The sequence below is a fragment of the Salvelinus sp. IW2-2015 genome, unplaced genomic scaffold (genome assembly GCF_002910315.2).
Source record: "Salvelinus sp. IW2-2015 unplaced genomic scaffold, ASM291031v2 Un_scaffold245, whole genome shotgun sequence".
NCBI lineage: Eukaryota > Metazoa > Chordata > Actinopteri > Salmoniformes > Salmonidae > Salvelinus > Salvelinus sp. IW2-2015.
The window spans coordinates 1,535,829-1,554,377 of record NW_019942528.1 but is presented as its reverse complement, the minus strand read 5'-3'; the positions used below and the strand labels follow the sequence as shown (position 1 = coordinate 1,554,377).

Sequence of the window (18,549 nt, the reverse complement as noted above, 5' to 3'; positions counted from 1 at the left end):
ACTGGTCAGGTCACATGGTCAGGAAAACTCCTGGCCTTAGGCCTCTACCATAACCCTTACAAAACTGCAGTTACACTGCAAAATTACTGTCGTAAAAAAAACTGTTATTTTGGTCGCACTATTTGCAYCATGCTGTATTTATACTGCAGTGTACTGGAGTTATACTGCTCTCTGACTGCAATCTTTTTTCGTAAGGGAAGGTAATGGGGAGCATTTGAGCTGTGTTTACCTTTTGGTTGCTGGTGCAGCAGCATCCTTCCTGGAGCCGGTGGGGGACGGTAGCGTGCCACAGCTTTTCTTGGGCAGGACAGTGCCGTTGCTGACAGTGTGTCTTAGAGGCAGGGCAGCCATCATGGGTCTGGCTGTAAGACAAACACACACAGCACCACAGGGTGAATGGTGCTTTGCATTGAACTAGCTGGAACATGCAGAAAATACACTTTTCACAGTGGTCAGCTATTGGGAATTTTCAAATTCAGATATAGGGTTGCAAAATACTAGAAACTTTCCCAAAGTTCCTGGGTTTTTCTGAAATCCTGGGTTCTTCTGAAAAACCTGGGAACTTTGGAAAAGTGTCCAACATTTTGTAACTCTTCAGATGCCCTCTATAATCTTGAAAATATATGGATATCTGCCCTCCACAAGAGGTGTATGAGTAATGAACTTATGGAAGATTCATGGGACTGAGCTGAAGCATTCGACGAACTGTATTGAACATCGCCTTCAGAAATTGTCAATTCATAACTGCACCCACATATACAACRTTTCAGCTGCTATGGCGTTCGTTACCCTTCCAGCTGCATATACCGTGTGAAGGCTTTTGTTTCTTGATTAGAACTTAAGAGACCACATAGATTTTCCCTGAACCCGTCTGTAATACATACATGTTTCAAACAAACCACCATAGTCCCTGTGTCCAAGAATGCCAAGGTAACATGTCTAAATGACTATCGCCCCGTAGCACTCACATCTGTAGCCATGAAATTCCTTGAAAGGCTGGCCATGGCTCACATCAACACCATCATCCCAAACACCTGGARCTACTCCAATTCGCATACCGCCCAGATCCACAGATGACGCAATCTCTATTGCACTCCACACTGCCCTATCCCATCGGGACAAAAGGAACACCTACGTGATAATTCTGTTCATTGACTACAGCTCAGCGTTCAACACCATAGTGCCCTCCAAGCTCATCACTAAACTAAAGACCTTAGGAATCAACACTTCCCTCTGCAAATGGATCCTGTACTTCTTGACGGCCGCCACGCTGACCCTTAACATGGGGGCCCCTCAGGGGTGTGTGCTTAGTCCCCTCCTGTACTCCCTGTTCACCCTTCGACTGCGTGGCCGCGCATGACTCAAACACCATCATTAAGTTTGCCGACGACTGGACGGTGGTAGGCCTGATCACCGACGACGATTAGACAGGGAGGAGGTCAGTGACCTGGGAGTGTGGTGCCAGGACAACAATCTCTCCCTCAATGTCAGCAAGACAAAGGAGCTGACTCAAGGAAATGGAGGACGAAGCACGCCCCCAACCACATCAACGGGGCTGTAGTGGAGCAGGTAGAGAGCTTCATGGTCCTCGGTGTCCACATCACTGAATATTTATCATGGTCCACACACACCAACAAAGTCATGAAGAAGGCATGACAACGTCTCATCCCCCTCAGGAGGCAGAAAAGATTCGGCATGGGCCCTCGGATCGTCAAAAAGTTCTATAGCTGCACCATTGAGACCATCTTGACTGGCTGCATCACCGCTTGGTATGTCAACTGCTTGGCCTCTGACAGCAAGCCGCTACAGATGGTAGTGCGTACAGCCCAGTATGTCACTGGGGCCGCMCTCCCAGCCATCCAGAACCTCTATACCAGGCGGTGTCAGAGGAACGCCCTAAAATTGGCTTGGAAATATTTATCACTGCAGAGAAGCTGGTGAGTTTTGTTATGCTTGCATTGCCAGCTGGCGTGTGTGTGTGGTGTGTATGTGTGTGTGATACAGCAGAATTAGATCAAACAGGGGCACCAGTCAGAGAGTGAGTGGGGACTGTGTATTTCAAACGAACCACTGTGTTTGCGTGCCATGGCTCGGCTCTGTGTAGAGCAGAGGAGCGATTACTTACCCTGTATCTCACTGAGATACAGTCAAAATATACATTCTGTGACAAAATTGACCCGAGTAACTAGCATCTCAAAGTTTGTCTGTGAATTGTAGACACATAATGTGATATTTAGTGTGGGTATCAGGACATGCTAGAATTAAGGAAAAACCATGCAAGTGTTTCCACAGCATACCACCTCTCACCCACTCTGAGTTAAGGGGACTTGAGTGGCATGCAGTCTAGTGCAACAACATCAGAATGTCCTTCATTGACAATGTGCTCAATGTCAGTAGACACTAGTGCTCAGACAGTATACACAGTAGTGCTTAGTAGACATTAGTGCACAGTAGTACAATGTACATTTTAGGACATCCATACTCCCTTTTGTCATAGAGACTATGGATTTTTGTCATAGGGACTATGGACTTTTGTCATAGAGACTATGGAATTTTGTCATAGGGAGTAGGGATGTCCTAAAATGTAAACCGTACTAAAAAGACACAGTAGACACAGTAGCGCTCAGTAGAGTTGCACAAAGCAGGCCATGTTAGAAGGGACAGAGCCTACCTGARAGGCCATGTTAGAAGGGACAGAGCCTACCTGACAGGCCATGTTAGAAGGGACAGAGCCTACCTGACAGGCCATGTTAGAAGGGACAGAGCCTACCTGGCTTTCCATCATTGCTGTCTTTCGATGGGGACCTTTTCATCAAAGCTGGGTCTACAGCCGTACATACACATACCACAACAATAGAGTCCAGGAAAGGATGACAGGAAGATGAAAGTAGCGTAAACAGTGAGATACCATAGATGGAGAAACACAATAGGAGAAGATGGGACTGGAATGGGAGGGAACCAAAAGGTTACACGTGTGTGTGGCTGTGTGAGATCCATATGTTCTATCCCAGCTAGCACATAATGTTCTGAGAACCACATGTTTCTTAGAGCTTGGTGAGAGTGTGGTTGTCCTATGGTTATTTTTGCATACAACCTTCCCACAGCATTCTGGGAATGGTGCAGAATAGTTGCTTAGCTTTGGAACATTCTCAGCACATTTAAGGAACTTGACAAAAAAACATATTTTCTTGGTATTTCATTACTTTAAAAGAACGTTTCCTAAAAGTTCAGACATGGTTACGTTTAATAAAATTATTGGTAATATCCTATGAGCGTTCTCCAACTGGTTTGACATTGGGAATGTTCTCAAATAGTTCAGAGAATGTTAAGAATGAATGTTCTTCTGTGGGAAGTTCAGTACTGCAGGTTTTCTCTGGGTTGTTTAAACGTCATGTTATCAGAACATTAAGAAAACATTAGTAACGTTTAAAGAACATTATAAAAATGTTATTTAAAAACATAGAACACAAAAAAAAGCGTCAACTAAACTCTCTCTACTGTCTATCTTGTTAAGTGTGTTCAGGTGTGTTGGCCACACCCACTAATTGAATACACTAAAATGAACAGTTTTGTATGAGTAAAAAAAAAAGTCATGCTAGCTCCATCCTGGTGGCCAGTGGAATAATTCCATGGATAGAAGATGATAGGTTTGGATCGCACTGATGCCGTGCCACAAAAAAAAGAAATGTGTTTGCATGATTAATGCCTAAGCAAATTAATTTCCACGTGTCCTATCTGTGCTTGGAGTTTTTCAAAAGTTAACCTGAGCCAGCAGTGTTTTATTGAAACGTTCTCAGAACATGATTTAATTACCTTCAAATAAACGACCATTTCCATTCTCAAAACGTTAATTAAACCTCCCTGGGATGTGTGTATACCTGTATGTGTGTGCATGCGTGTGCGCATACACATGTACATGTGTGTGTGTATCTGTCTGTGCCCGTTTGTGTGACACATCAGTTACCTTTAGTGGGTCCCCTCCTGTTAATCGTGGCGTTTTGCTCCTCAGAGATGTTGAGGCGGCGCACCACGTCGGCCAGCGCTGACTTGAGCAGCTGGATCTCGTCCTCCTGCATCTGGACACGCTGCTCCAGGGAGGCAATGCGGTCCATGACCTCCATGCTGCTGGCTGCCGACGCACTGTCATCTGGGGATGGTAGAGAAAGACACAATTAATATGGGTTGGACACAAATGTAGCATGGAATGAGCACACATAGCATGGGTTGAACGCACACAAATACACTGGTGGTCTCGCCTGAGCTSTCATGTATCTCACAGGCTCAATGGATGTGGAACACCTACAGTGTTGCAATATGTACAATTTGCAGTGGTATCTGTAGAAATATTGATTATGGCTTTCTCTCTGCGTCCTTGAATGGTTTTGGTTATAGCGTCGCTCCTCAAACACAATGGGCAAAGGCTTTTTTGGTACAAGACATTTTTATTCATGAGCTCTCTGTCATGTCTGTCTGTCTTTCTGCCTACAGTACATGTCCGTACCTCTGTAAGTCCATCTATTATCCTCCCGGCCCGTTTGTCTGTCTGTCTGTCCATCTGTCTGTTCAAATGAGCTTAACACCACCATAGTAACCATGTCCAATATATTGGCCTAGTCCAGGGGTCTGCTCTGCTGAGACTTTGAAGTCAGTGAGATGAAATATTAATGGGAATCAGTGTTGTGTTCCCCTGGAGATTGATAACAACCGCCCTATGAATTATGCAGAGGGAGGAAGCAGCTGGTAATAAGGCAATCAAAACAGTGTTTTTATCTGTGTTGAATTAAGTTGAGACAGAGGCATAGATTCTTATAAATAAACAAAATATGGAAACATGTTAAATCTCAGTCTCAATCTAATATGGCTGGTAATGTAATGGTAAATAGAATAGGTGCACGCATCAAGGACAGCATTACCAGTTAAGCATATAGACAGTGTAGAGATATATGTTCGGTCATACGGTTTTGTGCATTTTTAATCTGGACTCAATATATCTAAATGAGCGGGTTGCTAATGACCAAATACTCCAGCACTTTTCCTGCGCACACACACACACAGTCACCCCCCCTCCACACACAAAGTCACCCCCCCATCCTCCCAACCCCGCACCAATGCCCTCCCGTGGCCTCCAGCCACCCCACTTTAAATTCACTTGGCATCCCTACAGTAATGATTGCAGCCATTACAGTACCCTCTTGATTAATGCTCCATTGGAGAGATAGGCCAGGCTAAACCACTTAATGCAATACCACTTCATACTGGCCCATTCTGCCAGATAGCCTTGACTACATTCTGGGAATTAACATCAAGATCAAGATGGTGTGGTCTTCTTTCATGGCTTGTCCATTTCAATTGGATTTGTACTACTGTCATCCACTGAGTAGCTAGGTTAGATTCTGCATGCTGAATCAATCACAATGACAAATATTTACAGAGGAAGAAGCCTATCTTACTTACTGGGCCTTTAAACATACAGTACTCAAACAAATGGTCGCCTAACCCAATGTGAAGGCTTTTTGTTAAGGTTATAAATGATTCATTTGATAGACCTTTTTTAGATTAATCTGTAAAGCCGGAGCTGCTACGACAGCGATGTTCTCTAAGGAGTACAAAGCCCTAGTCTCAGTGCTAGCAGCTGCTTAGGGCTTGGTACGAGCATGGATACAATGACTGCCTGCCCTGATACCACTGCGATTGGTTAGCCGATTGTACCGCTCACTCATGTCACCTGGGCTCTCACTGGAATTGACAATTCCTTATACACACAACAGGCTGCTGAATAACAGAGAGAATAAAGGCAATTGAGTCAGAGTAAACACACCTTGGTGATATACCTCATAGTGTTCTCCTCCGTGAAAGATGACAGTACATTCATTGTTTCTCAATATCCAGCCCATGGACCGATACCGTTCCCTGTGATGATGCTGACCAGTTCCTGAGAAGGTTAGCTGACACTGATTTAGGCTGTTCTCAAGTGATATTTGTAATGTAAGCTGTCCCCAAGGAGGAAGGACCATTGCTTGTAAATTCCTGCTACTAGAAAGACTATAGCTTGCCAGTGCTTCTTATGGGCAGGTGGGACGGTAGCGTCCCACCTGGRCAACATCCGGTGAAATATGCAGAGTGCGAAATTCAAARTACAGAATTATAAATATTTAACTTTCAGAAAATCACAAGTGTAATACATCAAAATAAGGCTTGTGTGCCTATTTTGATGATTAACAAAAAGTTAAACTTTTTGTTAATCATCAAAATAGGACAGGTGTCTTTTATACTGAAAACAAGTTCAAACAGGTGCCATTAATACAAGTAACGAGTGGAGGACAGAGGAGCCTCTTAAAGAAGAAGTTACAGGTCTGTGAGAGCCAGAAATCTTGCTTGTTTGTAGGTGACCAAATACTTATTTGCCACCATATTTTGAAAATAAATTCATAAAAAATCCTACAATGTGATTTTCTGGATTTTTTTTCTCATTTTGTCTGTCATAGTTGAAGTGTACCTATGATGAAAATTACAGGCCTCTCTCATCTTTTTAAGTGGGAGAACTTGCACAATAGGTGGCTGATTAAATACTTTTTTGCCCCACTGTACTTTCATAATTTGTTTTAACTGACACCGGGCTACCTTCAGAGTCTTCAGAGTCTTGTGAAGCTTGTGGGTGTCCTAGAGCAAAACAACCGAGATGTATGTTTTTGTGAGAGTCTCACCTTTRGTTGGCAGGGTCATATTAGTGTGTAGCCGAAACTGTTTGGACACTACAGACAGAAGTTGGCAGATCAGCGGTACCAACTTGCAACAACTCCTGTGGTGCTTGTGTGGGTCGTAGAGCAAAATAACACCATAGTGTTCGTGAGAGTCTCATCTTTCCATAGAGGGGTCATGTTAGTTTGCAGGCCAAACCATTCGGACACTACAGACATTCTCTTGAGAAGACCGATTTTTCGGTCTGACAAACACCGCTGTAGCCATAGCTGCAGGAAGTAGMATTTWTTTATTTTTTATATGAATACAAAATATATATACAGTACCAGTCAAAAGTTTGGACACACCTACTCATTCAACTGTTTTTCTTTATTTTGTATATTTTCTACATTGTAGAATAATAGTGAAGACATCAACACTATGAAARAACACATATGGAATCATGTAGTAACCAAAAGTGTTAAACAAATCAAAATATATTTTATATTTCAGATTCTTATCCTTGATGACTGCTTTGCACACTCTTGGCATTCTCTCAACCAGCTTCACCTGGAATGCTTTTACAACAGTCTTGAAGGAGTTCCCACATATGCTGAGAACTTGTTATCTGCTTTTCCTTCACTCTGCAGTCCAACTCACCCCAAACCATCTCAATTGGTTTGAGGTCTGGTGATTGTGGAGGCCAGGTCATCTGACGCAGCACTCCATCACTCTCCTTCTTGGTCAAATAGCCCTTACACAGCCTGGAGGTGTATTTTGGGTCATTGTCCTGTTGAAAAGCAAATTATATTCCCACTAAGCGCAAACCAGATTGGATGGCGTATTGCTGCAGAATGCTGTGGTAGCCATGCTGGTTAAGTGTGCCTTGAATTCTAAATAAATAAACTGCTTACTACATGATTCCATGTGTGTTATTTCATAGTTTTGATGTCTTCACTATTATTCTAGAAAATAGTAAAAATTAAGAAAAACCCTTGAATTTCCAAACTTTTGACTGGTCAAACGATGTATTGAATCAATCTTTAGGATGTTTTTAACATAAATCTTCAATAATGTTCCAACCGGAGAATTCCTTTGTCTTCAGAAATGCGATAGAACAGAGCTCGCTCTCACATGAACGCGCATGTTCAGGTCATGGTAGACCTTACTCAATCCCCTCTCATTCGGCCCCACTTCACAGTAGAAGCATCAGACAAGGTTCTAAAGACTGTTGACATCTAGTGGAAGCCTTAGGAAGTGCAAAATGACCCATATCCCACTGTGTATTCGATAGGCGATGAGTTGAAAAACTACAAACCTCAGATTTCCCACTTCCTGGTTGGATTTTTTCTCAGGTTTTTGCCTGCCATATGAGTTCTGTTATACTCACAGACATCATTCAACCAGTTTTAGAAACTTCAGAGTGTTTTATATCCAATACGAATAATAATATGCATATATTAGCAACTGGGACTGAGGAGCAGGCAGTTTACTCTGGGCACCTTTTCATCCAAGCTACTCAATACTGCCCCGCAGCCATAAGAAGTTTTAACCCTCAGTGCCTGTGTCAATATCAATCCATTAAGGATAGATGCTGTCCCAAGAAGTGTCAGAGTCCATTACAGAACACATCCATCACCATCCTCTACATTCCCTCTATATTCCTCAACCTGATTACCTTTCTCCAAAAATAACCAATGTCGTGATGGGTGACAAAGGCCACCGGCCTGCTTCTTTAAATGCCAGACCCCGAGGCCATTAATGATCAACAACATAGCACCTTAACCGCTCCCCCCTGTCCAATTCACAGCTTCTGTCAATGGTATAGCAGAGGAGACAGGAATAAAAAGGGCTGTGGATGAAAGCAGAAGGGGACTCTCTTTGTATCCCAGTGTAACCTCATTAATAATACACTTACTCTGCCTGCTAGGCTGCATGCTCTCACCATCTCGCTGACTCACTTTGCTTATCATTTTATTCCCCAGCATCTGAGGTGAGGTTGAGATGAGAAATGAACGATAKATGAACGAGAACTGAGAGAGAACTGCAAGGGAAATTAAAGTTAAATTGCAACAGAGGACCCATCTGTGTTGCTTTCTAAGATTATATTTTAACCCTGTCTCCGAATGTTCTTATATTTCTAYGCAGCTGCCTCTCTCGGCGAAAATATTATTATCCTAGTTGTGTGATGGATGTTCATTGCATTTCCCTTTAACAGGCTGGAGAGGCCAAACAATACAGCTCAATTGACCTAAGAAAACCGGACTGTAAACACTGACATCCAGCAGGGGTTTTATACTATCACATCTCTCTGGACCAGTGAGTCACAATATAGACACCATTTCCACACAAAATCCATCTGGAGGCCTGGCTTCACTGAAGCAACACCCAGTAGATTAGCACAAAGTGCGTTCTAAATGTACGTTTAACTTAAGACTCTTGATCTCATATGTAAAATAGTCAAATTGGGCCCTGACACAAGTCTCCTCGTGTTGAGGACTACAATTGGAACTGTTTACACTGGTACCCGTATATGGGTTGAAATGGCAGATGTGGACACTGACATGCGCCTAAATTGGAATGCAGTGGCTGTACAGTAACATGCTATACATGATGTCAGAGCTCAGGGTCTTCGCTTCACAGCCTTGTATTGGTTTTGACTGACGACAACTTGAGCACTGCAAGCGAGAAGAAGTTGACCCCATCTCTCCCAATAAGTGGGCAACTTTAGCAAATGTTTTCTTGTCTCAGTGAGGGAAATGCTGTAAATTACGAGGACTCTATGTATTTTGAAAGATGAGACATTGAGGATTCAAATAAATACCGCTTTGATGACATACAAGCAAGCAAAATGCGCACTTCACATTTCCATATCATAAACTCAAGTAATATACAGAGCCTATGTCTGTTGTATTGTGAAGAAACTTGGCCGCAGACAACGCATCTGAATGGACTTATGACTCCATTCTATGCGCACCAAATGTCGATCCGCTTCTCTGAATTGCCTTGTGAAAGCCTAACACTGTATGATCATATTTTTGAATTTAGCTAGTCATGTTGGCAATAGAACAAGCTTTCAAATTATTGCCACCTGACACAGATTGCGATCTATAATGGACCGTTTTTGGGTAAAGGAGGGGAAGCAGGGCTGTGTTCCAAACAAAACGACTACAAGTATGCTTGCTCTAGTTCCTCAACGGCACAGCTAGGAGAGTTCAAAAGAGCATCTTATAGTTGAAGACTCTTCTTTGAGTCATAAAAGTGCATTGAAATTACTTAGGAYCTGTGCACACTTTGGAGAGGTGTGTGACCACTTGGAAACATCAGTAAGACCTCTCACTCAAACCTTTGTCATTATTTTGTTGTATGTTGCACCTACCCCAAATTTTGAAAGAATAGTCTTATTTTACTGAATGTACACAGAGATTTTCCGATTTCGTTATTATTATTATTATACCTTTATTTCAACAAGGAACACAGATTGAGACCAAGGTCTCTTTTACAGCTGGGCCCTGCGTATACATGTTTACGCATACAGTTTAGGTACAATGACTAAGAAACTAAAGACAAACAAAACGATCACAGATAACACAAAAAAATACAGCAGCAGATTATTACATTTACACATAAATTATTCTCCTAACAGCACAAGAACTTGCATTACCCGAAACAGTTACAAGCAATACAAAAAAAAAAAATCCTCCAATAAATATTTAAAATGGGCAAGGGGGACAAGAGTCAAGTTTAAGTTTAGTCTGCAGGCTATTCCATAGGCAAGGAGTGTAACAGGAAAAGGCAGCCATACCCAACTCTGTGGAAATCACATGGGCCTCAAGTGTAATCCATGCTTGAGACCTGGTTTTAGGAATTATAATTCTAATGTTGATGAGTGATGATAAATAAGAAGGTAGTTTATTCAGAACTGCTTTATAGACAAACACGAGAGCATGTTGTTCTCGTCTCACGGACAGCGAAGTCCAACCCACATTTTGATATAAAACACAGTGGTGAATTCTGTAGCTAGCACCCGTAATAAACCTAAGTGCGCAATGATAAGTAGCATCCAGCGATGTAAGTGTTGATGCCGTAGTACGCATGTAGATAATATCCCCATAATCTATAACACACATAAAAGTAGCTTGCACAATTTGTCTTCTATTTGTAGAGGACAAACATGTCCTTTTTATATGGAGGAAGCCTAGCTTGATTTTTAGCCGTTTACAAAGTTCGTCAATATGCATTTAAAAAGACAGTTTATCATCCAACCATATCCCTAAGTATTTATATGCAGAGACCGGATTAATTTGAGAACCATCTAAGCTCGTAAGTGCAAGTCTATTTTCAACCAACTTTTTGAACCTATTAAAAATCATAAAATGTGTTTTCTTTGCATTAAAACAAGTTTCAGCTGTATAAAAGACCCTTGTAATATCTTAAAATGTGTCTCCAATAGTGATAATGCTTGGTCAGCCGTTGAAGCGATAGAGTACATGACAGTGTCATCAGCATATAAATTAATTTGACACTTTCTTATCTCATCACCGATATTGTTTATGTAGAGAGTGAACAGTAATGGACCAAGTATAGAACCTTGTGGGACCCCTTTAACCAACTCCAATGGCTCCGACTGGATGCCGTCGACTCTAACAGCCTGACTTCTATCCTTTAGATAGTCATGAAACCAACTACAGGCATCCAATCCCAGTCCTATTGACGACAGTTTACCCAAAAGTATTGCATGGTCTACAGTGTCAAAAGCTTTAGACAAATCTATGAACAAGGCAGGACAGTACTTTCTATTATCTAGGGCATTAGTAATATCCTTTACAACACTTACAGTGGCCGTAATAGTATTGTGTTTAGGTCTGAAGCCAGATTGATTACTAGAAAGAGTATTGTTAACAGGTAAAAAAGATTGTAGTTGCCTATTCTCCAATGACTCTAGAATTTTAGCCAAACAGGAGAGCTTAGAGATGGGCCGATAATTATCCAATTCACTACCATCACCTCCCTGCATCAAAGTACAGTAAATGTAAAATGCGCATAAAATAAACAGTGTAAAATTTTGTTTCAATCTTGCGTCAGATGAATTGTTATGTCCTCACCTTTAGTATAATAATTTTCACATAATCTCCAGACTMTTCTCTTTTAATTGCTACCATGGTTATGCTTTCCATATTTTTTCTTTAAGAAACATTTGAATTTCGCCCTATCCATTTAGGCCAAGTGTAAGGGGTTTTAACTCACTCAACCTATCCTCTAACCTTTTTTCCTCAAGGCCACGAACACAATTAATTGACTGGCTTGTAGGATGACACCTAAAGTTCAGCAACCTCCAGATTCAGTGTCTGAATGGTCACTCCCTGATTGAGAATCTGTGACTTTGTTGAAGCACCTTTGGCAGCAATTACAGCCTCAAGTCTTCTTGGCTATGACGCTACAAGCTTGGCAAACCTGTTTTTGGAACGTTTCTCCCATTCTTTTCTGCAGATACTCTCAAGCTCTGTCAGGTTGGTATTTCTGTTTTTAATTTTMATTAAATGTGCAAAAATGTCTAAATATCTGTTTTTGCTTTGTCATTATGAGGTATTATGTGTAGATTGATGAGGGGAAAAAATGATTTAATACATTTTAGAATAAGGCAGTAACATAACAAAATGTGGAAAAAGTCAAGGGGTCTGAATACTTTCTGAATGCACTGTATCTGCCCTGTCCCATTACAAGTTAGGCACAAACACTCTCTGTTTATTGAATATCAACAAAAAAAAACATACCGTAGTAGGGGTAAAAAAATCCTAAACTAACCAGGCTGTCATTGAGAGGAGGTGGGTCATCTTATAGAGGTGTATTAGCCAATGAGCTGGACAGAATACAGTTTGTCCATTTGGTTAACAAATTCCCTGGCTTAAATAGTGCAGGGTGGATCAGAGATGACCTGTGTAAAAGAGGAAAGCAGGGAAGAAAGGAGGAAAACGAAGAGAGAGGTATAGATTCCAGATTATCGAGGGGCCAACTACCCTCCTGGGACCCCACTACATGTCCTTGGAGGACTACCCAACCATCCTCCTGACATCTGCCACATCCTTCCTCAGGTCAAACAGCGGTCAACATGTTAAAGCGTTAGCGAACACCCCCTCTCCCACCCTGCCGGTTTGGGGGTTTAATAAGGAACAGGTCGGTTTTGACCTCCCAAGACCAACGTGAGGAAGCTGGGAACTCAATGCTAGGTTACCTCACAGATGAATATTGGTGCGTCTGGAGAGATGAAATAGATAAGGGAACCATTATGTGGTGTTTAAAAGGTCTGGCTGAAGGGATACAACAAACTGGTAATCGGTTTGATGATGAAAACCAAGAGAGGCTGACAGGCTGTCCTTGGAACCACTTAATTTTGGCACCTGTCCCCCATAGAGCGGCTAAAGCCAAAAGGCCAAAAGCCAGGAAACCCTATTAGCATGCAAAGTGCACCTTGCATGAGCACAATGGATTGTCCCCCCCCCCCCCCCCATTCTGTCAAAACACTCTGTCGGTCTGTACAAGGAGCCGGTAGAAACCTGAGCCAGTAGCAAGCACAGGGGAGATTGGCGGACTGTTGTTAAAGCTACTGTATATAGGCTATTAAGCTAATCCCCCAATCTCAGCCAGAGGAGTCAAAAGATGTGTGAGGCAGAACCCTCCACAGCAGACTCCTATTCCCCACACTACCACAAACATGATAATATACAGTGGCTTTGCGAAAGTATTCACCCCCTTGGCATTTCTCCTATTTTGTTGCCTGACAACCTGGAATTAAAATGGATATGTTGCGGATTTGTATAATTTGATTTACACAACATGCCTACCACTTTGAAGATGCAAAATATTTTTTATTGTGAAACAAACTAGAAATAAGACAAAAAGAACAGAAAACTTGAGCGTGCATAACTATTCACCCCCCCAAAGTCAATACTTTGTAGAGCCACCTTTTGCAACAATTACAGCTACAAGTCTCTTGGGGTATGTCTCTATAAGCTTGGCACATCTAGCCACTGGGATTTTTGCCCATTCTTCAAGGCAAAACTGCTCCAGCTCCTTCAAGTTGGATGGGTTCTGCTGGTGTACAGAAATCTTTCCAGAAGTCATACCACAGATTCTCAAATAGATTGAGGTCTGGACTTTGACTAGGCCATTCCAAGACATTTAAATGTTTCCCCTTAAACCACTCAAGTGTTGCTTTAGCAGTATGCTTAGGGTCATTGTCCTGCTGGAAAGTGAACCTCCGTCCCAGTCTCAAATCTCTGGAAGACTGAAACAGGTTTCCCTCAAGAATTTCCCTGTATTAACGCCATCCATCATTCCTTCAATTCTGACCAGTTTCCCAGTCCCTGCCAATGAAAAACATGGTGTTCTCAGGGTGATGAGAGGTTTGCGCCAGACATGGCGTTTTCCTTGATGGCCAAAATGCTAAATTTTWGTCTCATCTGACCAGAGTACCTTCTTCCTTATGTTTGGGGAGTCTCCCACATACCTTTTGGCGAACACTAAACGTGTTTGCTTATTCTTTTCTTTAAGCAATGGCTTTTTTCTGGCCACTCTTCCGTAAAAGCCCAGCTCTGTGGAGTGTGCGGCTTAAACTGGTCCTATGGACAGATACTCCAATCTCCGCTGTGGAGCTTTGCAGCTCCTTGGTCTCTTTGTTGCCTCTCTGATTAATGTCCTCCTTGTCTGGTCCGTGTGGTGGGCGGCCCTCTCTTGGCAGGCTTTTTGTGATGCCATATTCTTTCCATTTTTTAGTAATGGATTTAATGCTGCTCCGTGGGATGTTAAAAGTTTCCAATAATTTTTATAACCCTTTTCCCTAACCTGTTTGGAGAGCTTCTTGGTCTTCATGGTGCCGCTTGGTGGTGCCCCTTGCTTAGTTGTGTTGCAGACTCTGGGGCCTTTCAGAACAGGTGTATATATACTGAGACAGATCATGTGATACTTAGATTGCACACAGATGGACTTTATTTAACTAATTATGTGACTTCTGAAGGTAATTGGTTGTACCAGATCTTATTTAGTGGCTTCATATAAAACGCCAAGGGTTATGAATACTTTTGCAAGGCATTGTATATATATATATATATGCACCTCCACACACACATATACGCACACACAATAATTCTCCCCGTACACACACACACACACACACCCCAACCCTCCTTTTCCCACCAGGCTCAGTGGCACAAGACCAGAGGAGGAACACAGGAGACAATAACATTCCTCTCCAAAGCTTCTGTCAAAGAGCAAGAGGCCACACTGCAGGAAAAGGATTAAGTAGGGGGATACTGAGCTGATCTTGATCACTGGTTATCCCTATAAGCTCAAGTCGGGTTGAGGGGCTGGATTTGTGTTCTCATTGATGCAGGTGTTGTTTACTTCAACTGACATTGTAGCTTCTACTTCTCTGGGACAACACTAACAGTTGGGTGATTGTGGGGGATGGCTAGATACAAGGGTTGTAGCACTCGTACCCGTATACAGGTTGAAAATGGCAGATTTGGGCACTGATAAGCTCCTATATTGGACATCAGAGCTCAGGCTTTGTGCTACCCATACGGAAAAAAATACATGGCAATATATTTAACTTCCCGTAAAATGTATTTCAAGTACAGTACCATTCAAAAGTTTGGACACACCGACTCACTCAAGGGTTTTTCTTTATTTTGTATATTTTCTACATTGTAGAATATTAGTGAAGATATCAAAAGTATGAAAAAACACATATGGAACCAAAAAAGGGTTAAACAAATCAACATTTATTTTATAATTGATATTCTTCTAAGTATCCACCCTTTGCCTTGATGACAGCTTTGCACACTCTTGGCATTCTCTCAACCAGCTTCACCTGGAATGCTTTTCCAACTGTCTTGAAGGAGTTCCCACCAGTGGTGATTGTATCATTTAAATCTTGGTGGGGCAAACTCCCCCCAGTATTTTTTTAGATGCATGCCAGCAAAGCCACTACACAACACAACACTAAACAATGCATTAATTGCACTATAACGGCGACAAGTGGTGCCCACAAATGTTTTGGGCCTACATAAAGCTGTCCAAACAGCAGAGCTTTCTTTCCAGCACAATGGAGTGAATCCTTACCACCGCTACACCTGGCTATCAGCGGAGCCTTGTCTGGCAGTGAAACAATTCATTSAGCCTTGTTAACTGCCTTCAAAAAAAAAACTGAGCTATTATGGTTGACCATATCTCCCTGGCATATTGAATCATTTATGCAGCAGCATATTAGATATGTTTGGACTCACCTTCTTGTGCGCGTCGGCCCTTCGTTGGCAAATTTTGTCATCAAAGAAAAATATTTACAATTCCGAGTTTGATGACCATTCAGAATGTATTTTCCCAGTTGCAATGCTTGCGGTTAGCCACTGTCACCGATTCCTTCCAAACAACTCATTGTTGAATTTGCGATTTGTGTAATGTTTATGTCCAATGCCCGACYAGCACCGATATACGTTTTATCTATATTTTCTCTTCATTATTTCTCTTCATGTGACAAGGATTAAAACAGATTTGCAAGTAGAATTGATTCACGATGATGACTGCTAGCTAAGATTGTGAAAGTAAGATATTGACATGATCAGTCCAATCAAAGCTACTGTAAATATAACGTGATTTGACATAATTTCTGTGGCCAATGACCTTTAGCCTTCTTGGGAGGGCACTTGTAATATAACTGTATGGTAGGACCCAAAGGGTTACTAAAGGACTGAAGCTAGGCGATTGTGCAAGGACCTCATGAGTGACAGAATACTGAGCCAATCACGGCGCAATGCTCCTATTTTCTGCTGGTTTGCCCCACCACCACAGAAAGCCCTGAGCTAGGCTGAAACACCTGCATTTTGGATTTGCTTTACTCAAGAAAACAAAAAAAGAGAACGTGGTTGWATGCGGCTTTATTAAAGAAGGAAAGAAATTCCACAAATTAACTTTTAACAAGGCACAGCTGTTAATTGAAATGCATACCAATTAACTACCCCATGAAGCTGATTGAGAGAATGCCAAGATTGTGCAAAGCTGTCATCAAGGCAAGGTGGCTACTTTGAAGAATCTCAAATATAAAATATAATTAGATAAAAAAAAAAAAAAGTGGTTACTACATGATTTCATATGTGTTATTTCATAGTTTTGATGTCTTCACTATTATTCTACAATATAGAAAATAGTAAAAATAAAGAAAAAACCTTGGAATGAGTAGGGGCGTCCTAACTTTTGAATGGTACTGTACATACAGTAAGTACATTTGTATCTTTGCTCATCTAGTCTACTGGGTGGCCAAAGGGGTTAATTCAGCATAAGAAATCCTTTGGCCCTTCAGAGGACTCTTAAATGACTCTTTACATATTGATCAATGGAGATAGTTTTTTGGGCCATCAAGCCAAAACTTTGGCAGTGATATAATTTAAATTCTATTGGTGAATATATATATTTTTTGATTTCACAAAATTGTATCATCCTGTCATAAAGAGTACATGTTCAAATTCATATAAAACTAGTTTTTCCAATTAAAGAGGTTACTTTTTTAAATGACTACAGAGCCTCTCTTTAGCTTAATATGTATATACTGTATATATGGCCAATTCCCATAAGTGTAAAAAAATATGTAATAATACATAAATATACAGTGCATTCTGAAAGTATTCAGACCCATTGACTTTTTCCACATTTTGTTACGTTAGCCTTATTCTAAAATTGATTAAATAGTTTTCCCCCCTCATAAATCTACTCACAATACCCCATAATGACAAAGCGAAAAAAGGTTTATAGAAATTCTTGCAAATGTATTCAAAATTAAAACTGAAATATTACATTTACAAAAGTGTTCAGACCCTTTACTCAGTAATTTGTTGAAGCATCTTTGGCAACGATTACGGCCTCGAGTCTTCTTGGGCATGACGCTACAAGCTTGGCACACCTGTTTCTGGGGAGTTTCTCCCATTTCTTCTCTGCAGATCCTCTCAAGCTCTGCAGATCCTCTCAAGCTCTGCCAAAACATGCATCCTGTTTGTAAAAAGGCAGTAAAGTAATACTGCAAAAAATGTGGCAAAGCAATTAACTTCTTGTCCTAAATACAAAGTGTTATGTTTGGAGCAAATCCAATACAATGCATTACTGAATACCAATCTCCATATTTTCAAGCATAGTAGTGGCTGCATCATGTTATGTGTATGCTTGTAATCGTTAAGGACTGGGGAGTTTTTCAGGATAAAAAATACATGTAATGGAGCTACGCACAGTCAAAATCCTAGATGAAAACCTGGTTCAGTCTGTTTTCCACCAGATACTGGGAGATGAAATCACCTTTCAGCAGGCCAATAACCTAAATCACAAGGCCAAATACACTGGAGTTCCTGAGCGGCCTAGTTACAGATTTGACTTAAAAAGCGCTTGAAAATCTATGGTAAGACTTGAAAATGGCTGTCTAGCAATGATCAACAACCACCTTAAAACCTCTTAAGTATAGGGGGCAGTATTTTCGTTTTTGGCTAAAAAACGTACCCATTTGAAACTGCCTTTTTCTCAGCCCCCGAAACTAGAATATGCATATAATTGTCAGATTAGGATAGAAAACACTCTAAAGTTTCCAAAACTGTCAAAAGTTTGTCTGTGAGTTTAACAGAACTGATATTGCAGGCTAAAACCTGAGGAAAATCCAATCAGGAAGTGCCTCTGTTTTTGAAACCTCTCTGTTCTTATGCATCCCTATCACCCATTTAAAGGGATATCAACCAGATTCCTTTTTCTATGGCTTCCCTAAGGTGTCAACAGCCTTTAGACATAGTTTCAGGCTTTGATTTTGAAAAATGAGCGAGAACGATCACATTGCGTAAGTGG

General features: G+C 41.3%; 1 protein-coding gene across 6 annotated transcripts in view; it reads right to left on the bottom strand.

Annotated features, from left to right (window-relative positions):
- The window catches only part of LOC112068216 (echinoderm microtubule-associated protein-like 1), an 83,443-nt gene that overhangs the window by 41,938 nt on the left and 22,956 nt on the right, over positions 1-18,549 (bottom strand). For all 6 annotated transcript variants that reach the window (XM_024135308.2, XM_024135309.2, XM_024135310.2 and 3 more), the window contains exons 2-3: positions 3,965-4,147; positions 230-362 (exon numbers count right to left, since the gene is read on the bottom strand). In XM_024135308.2, the coding sequence (XP_023991076.1) occupies positions 230-362; positions 3,965-4,147 (316 nt within the window). The remainder of the gene's footprint in view (positions 1-229; positions 363-3,964; positions 4,148-18,549) is intronic.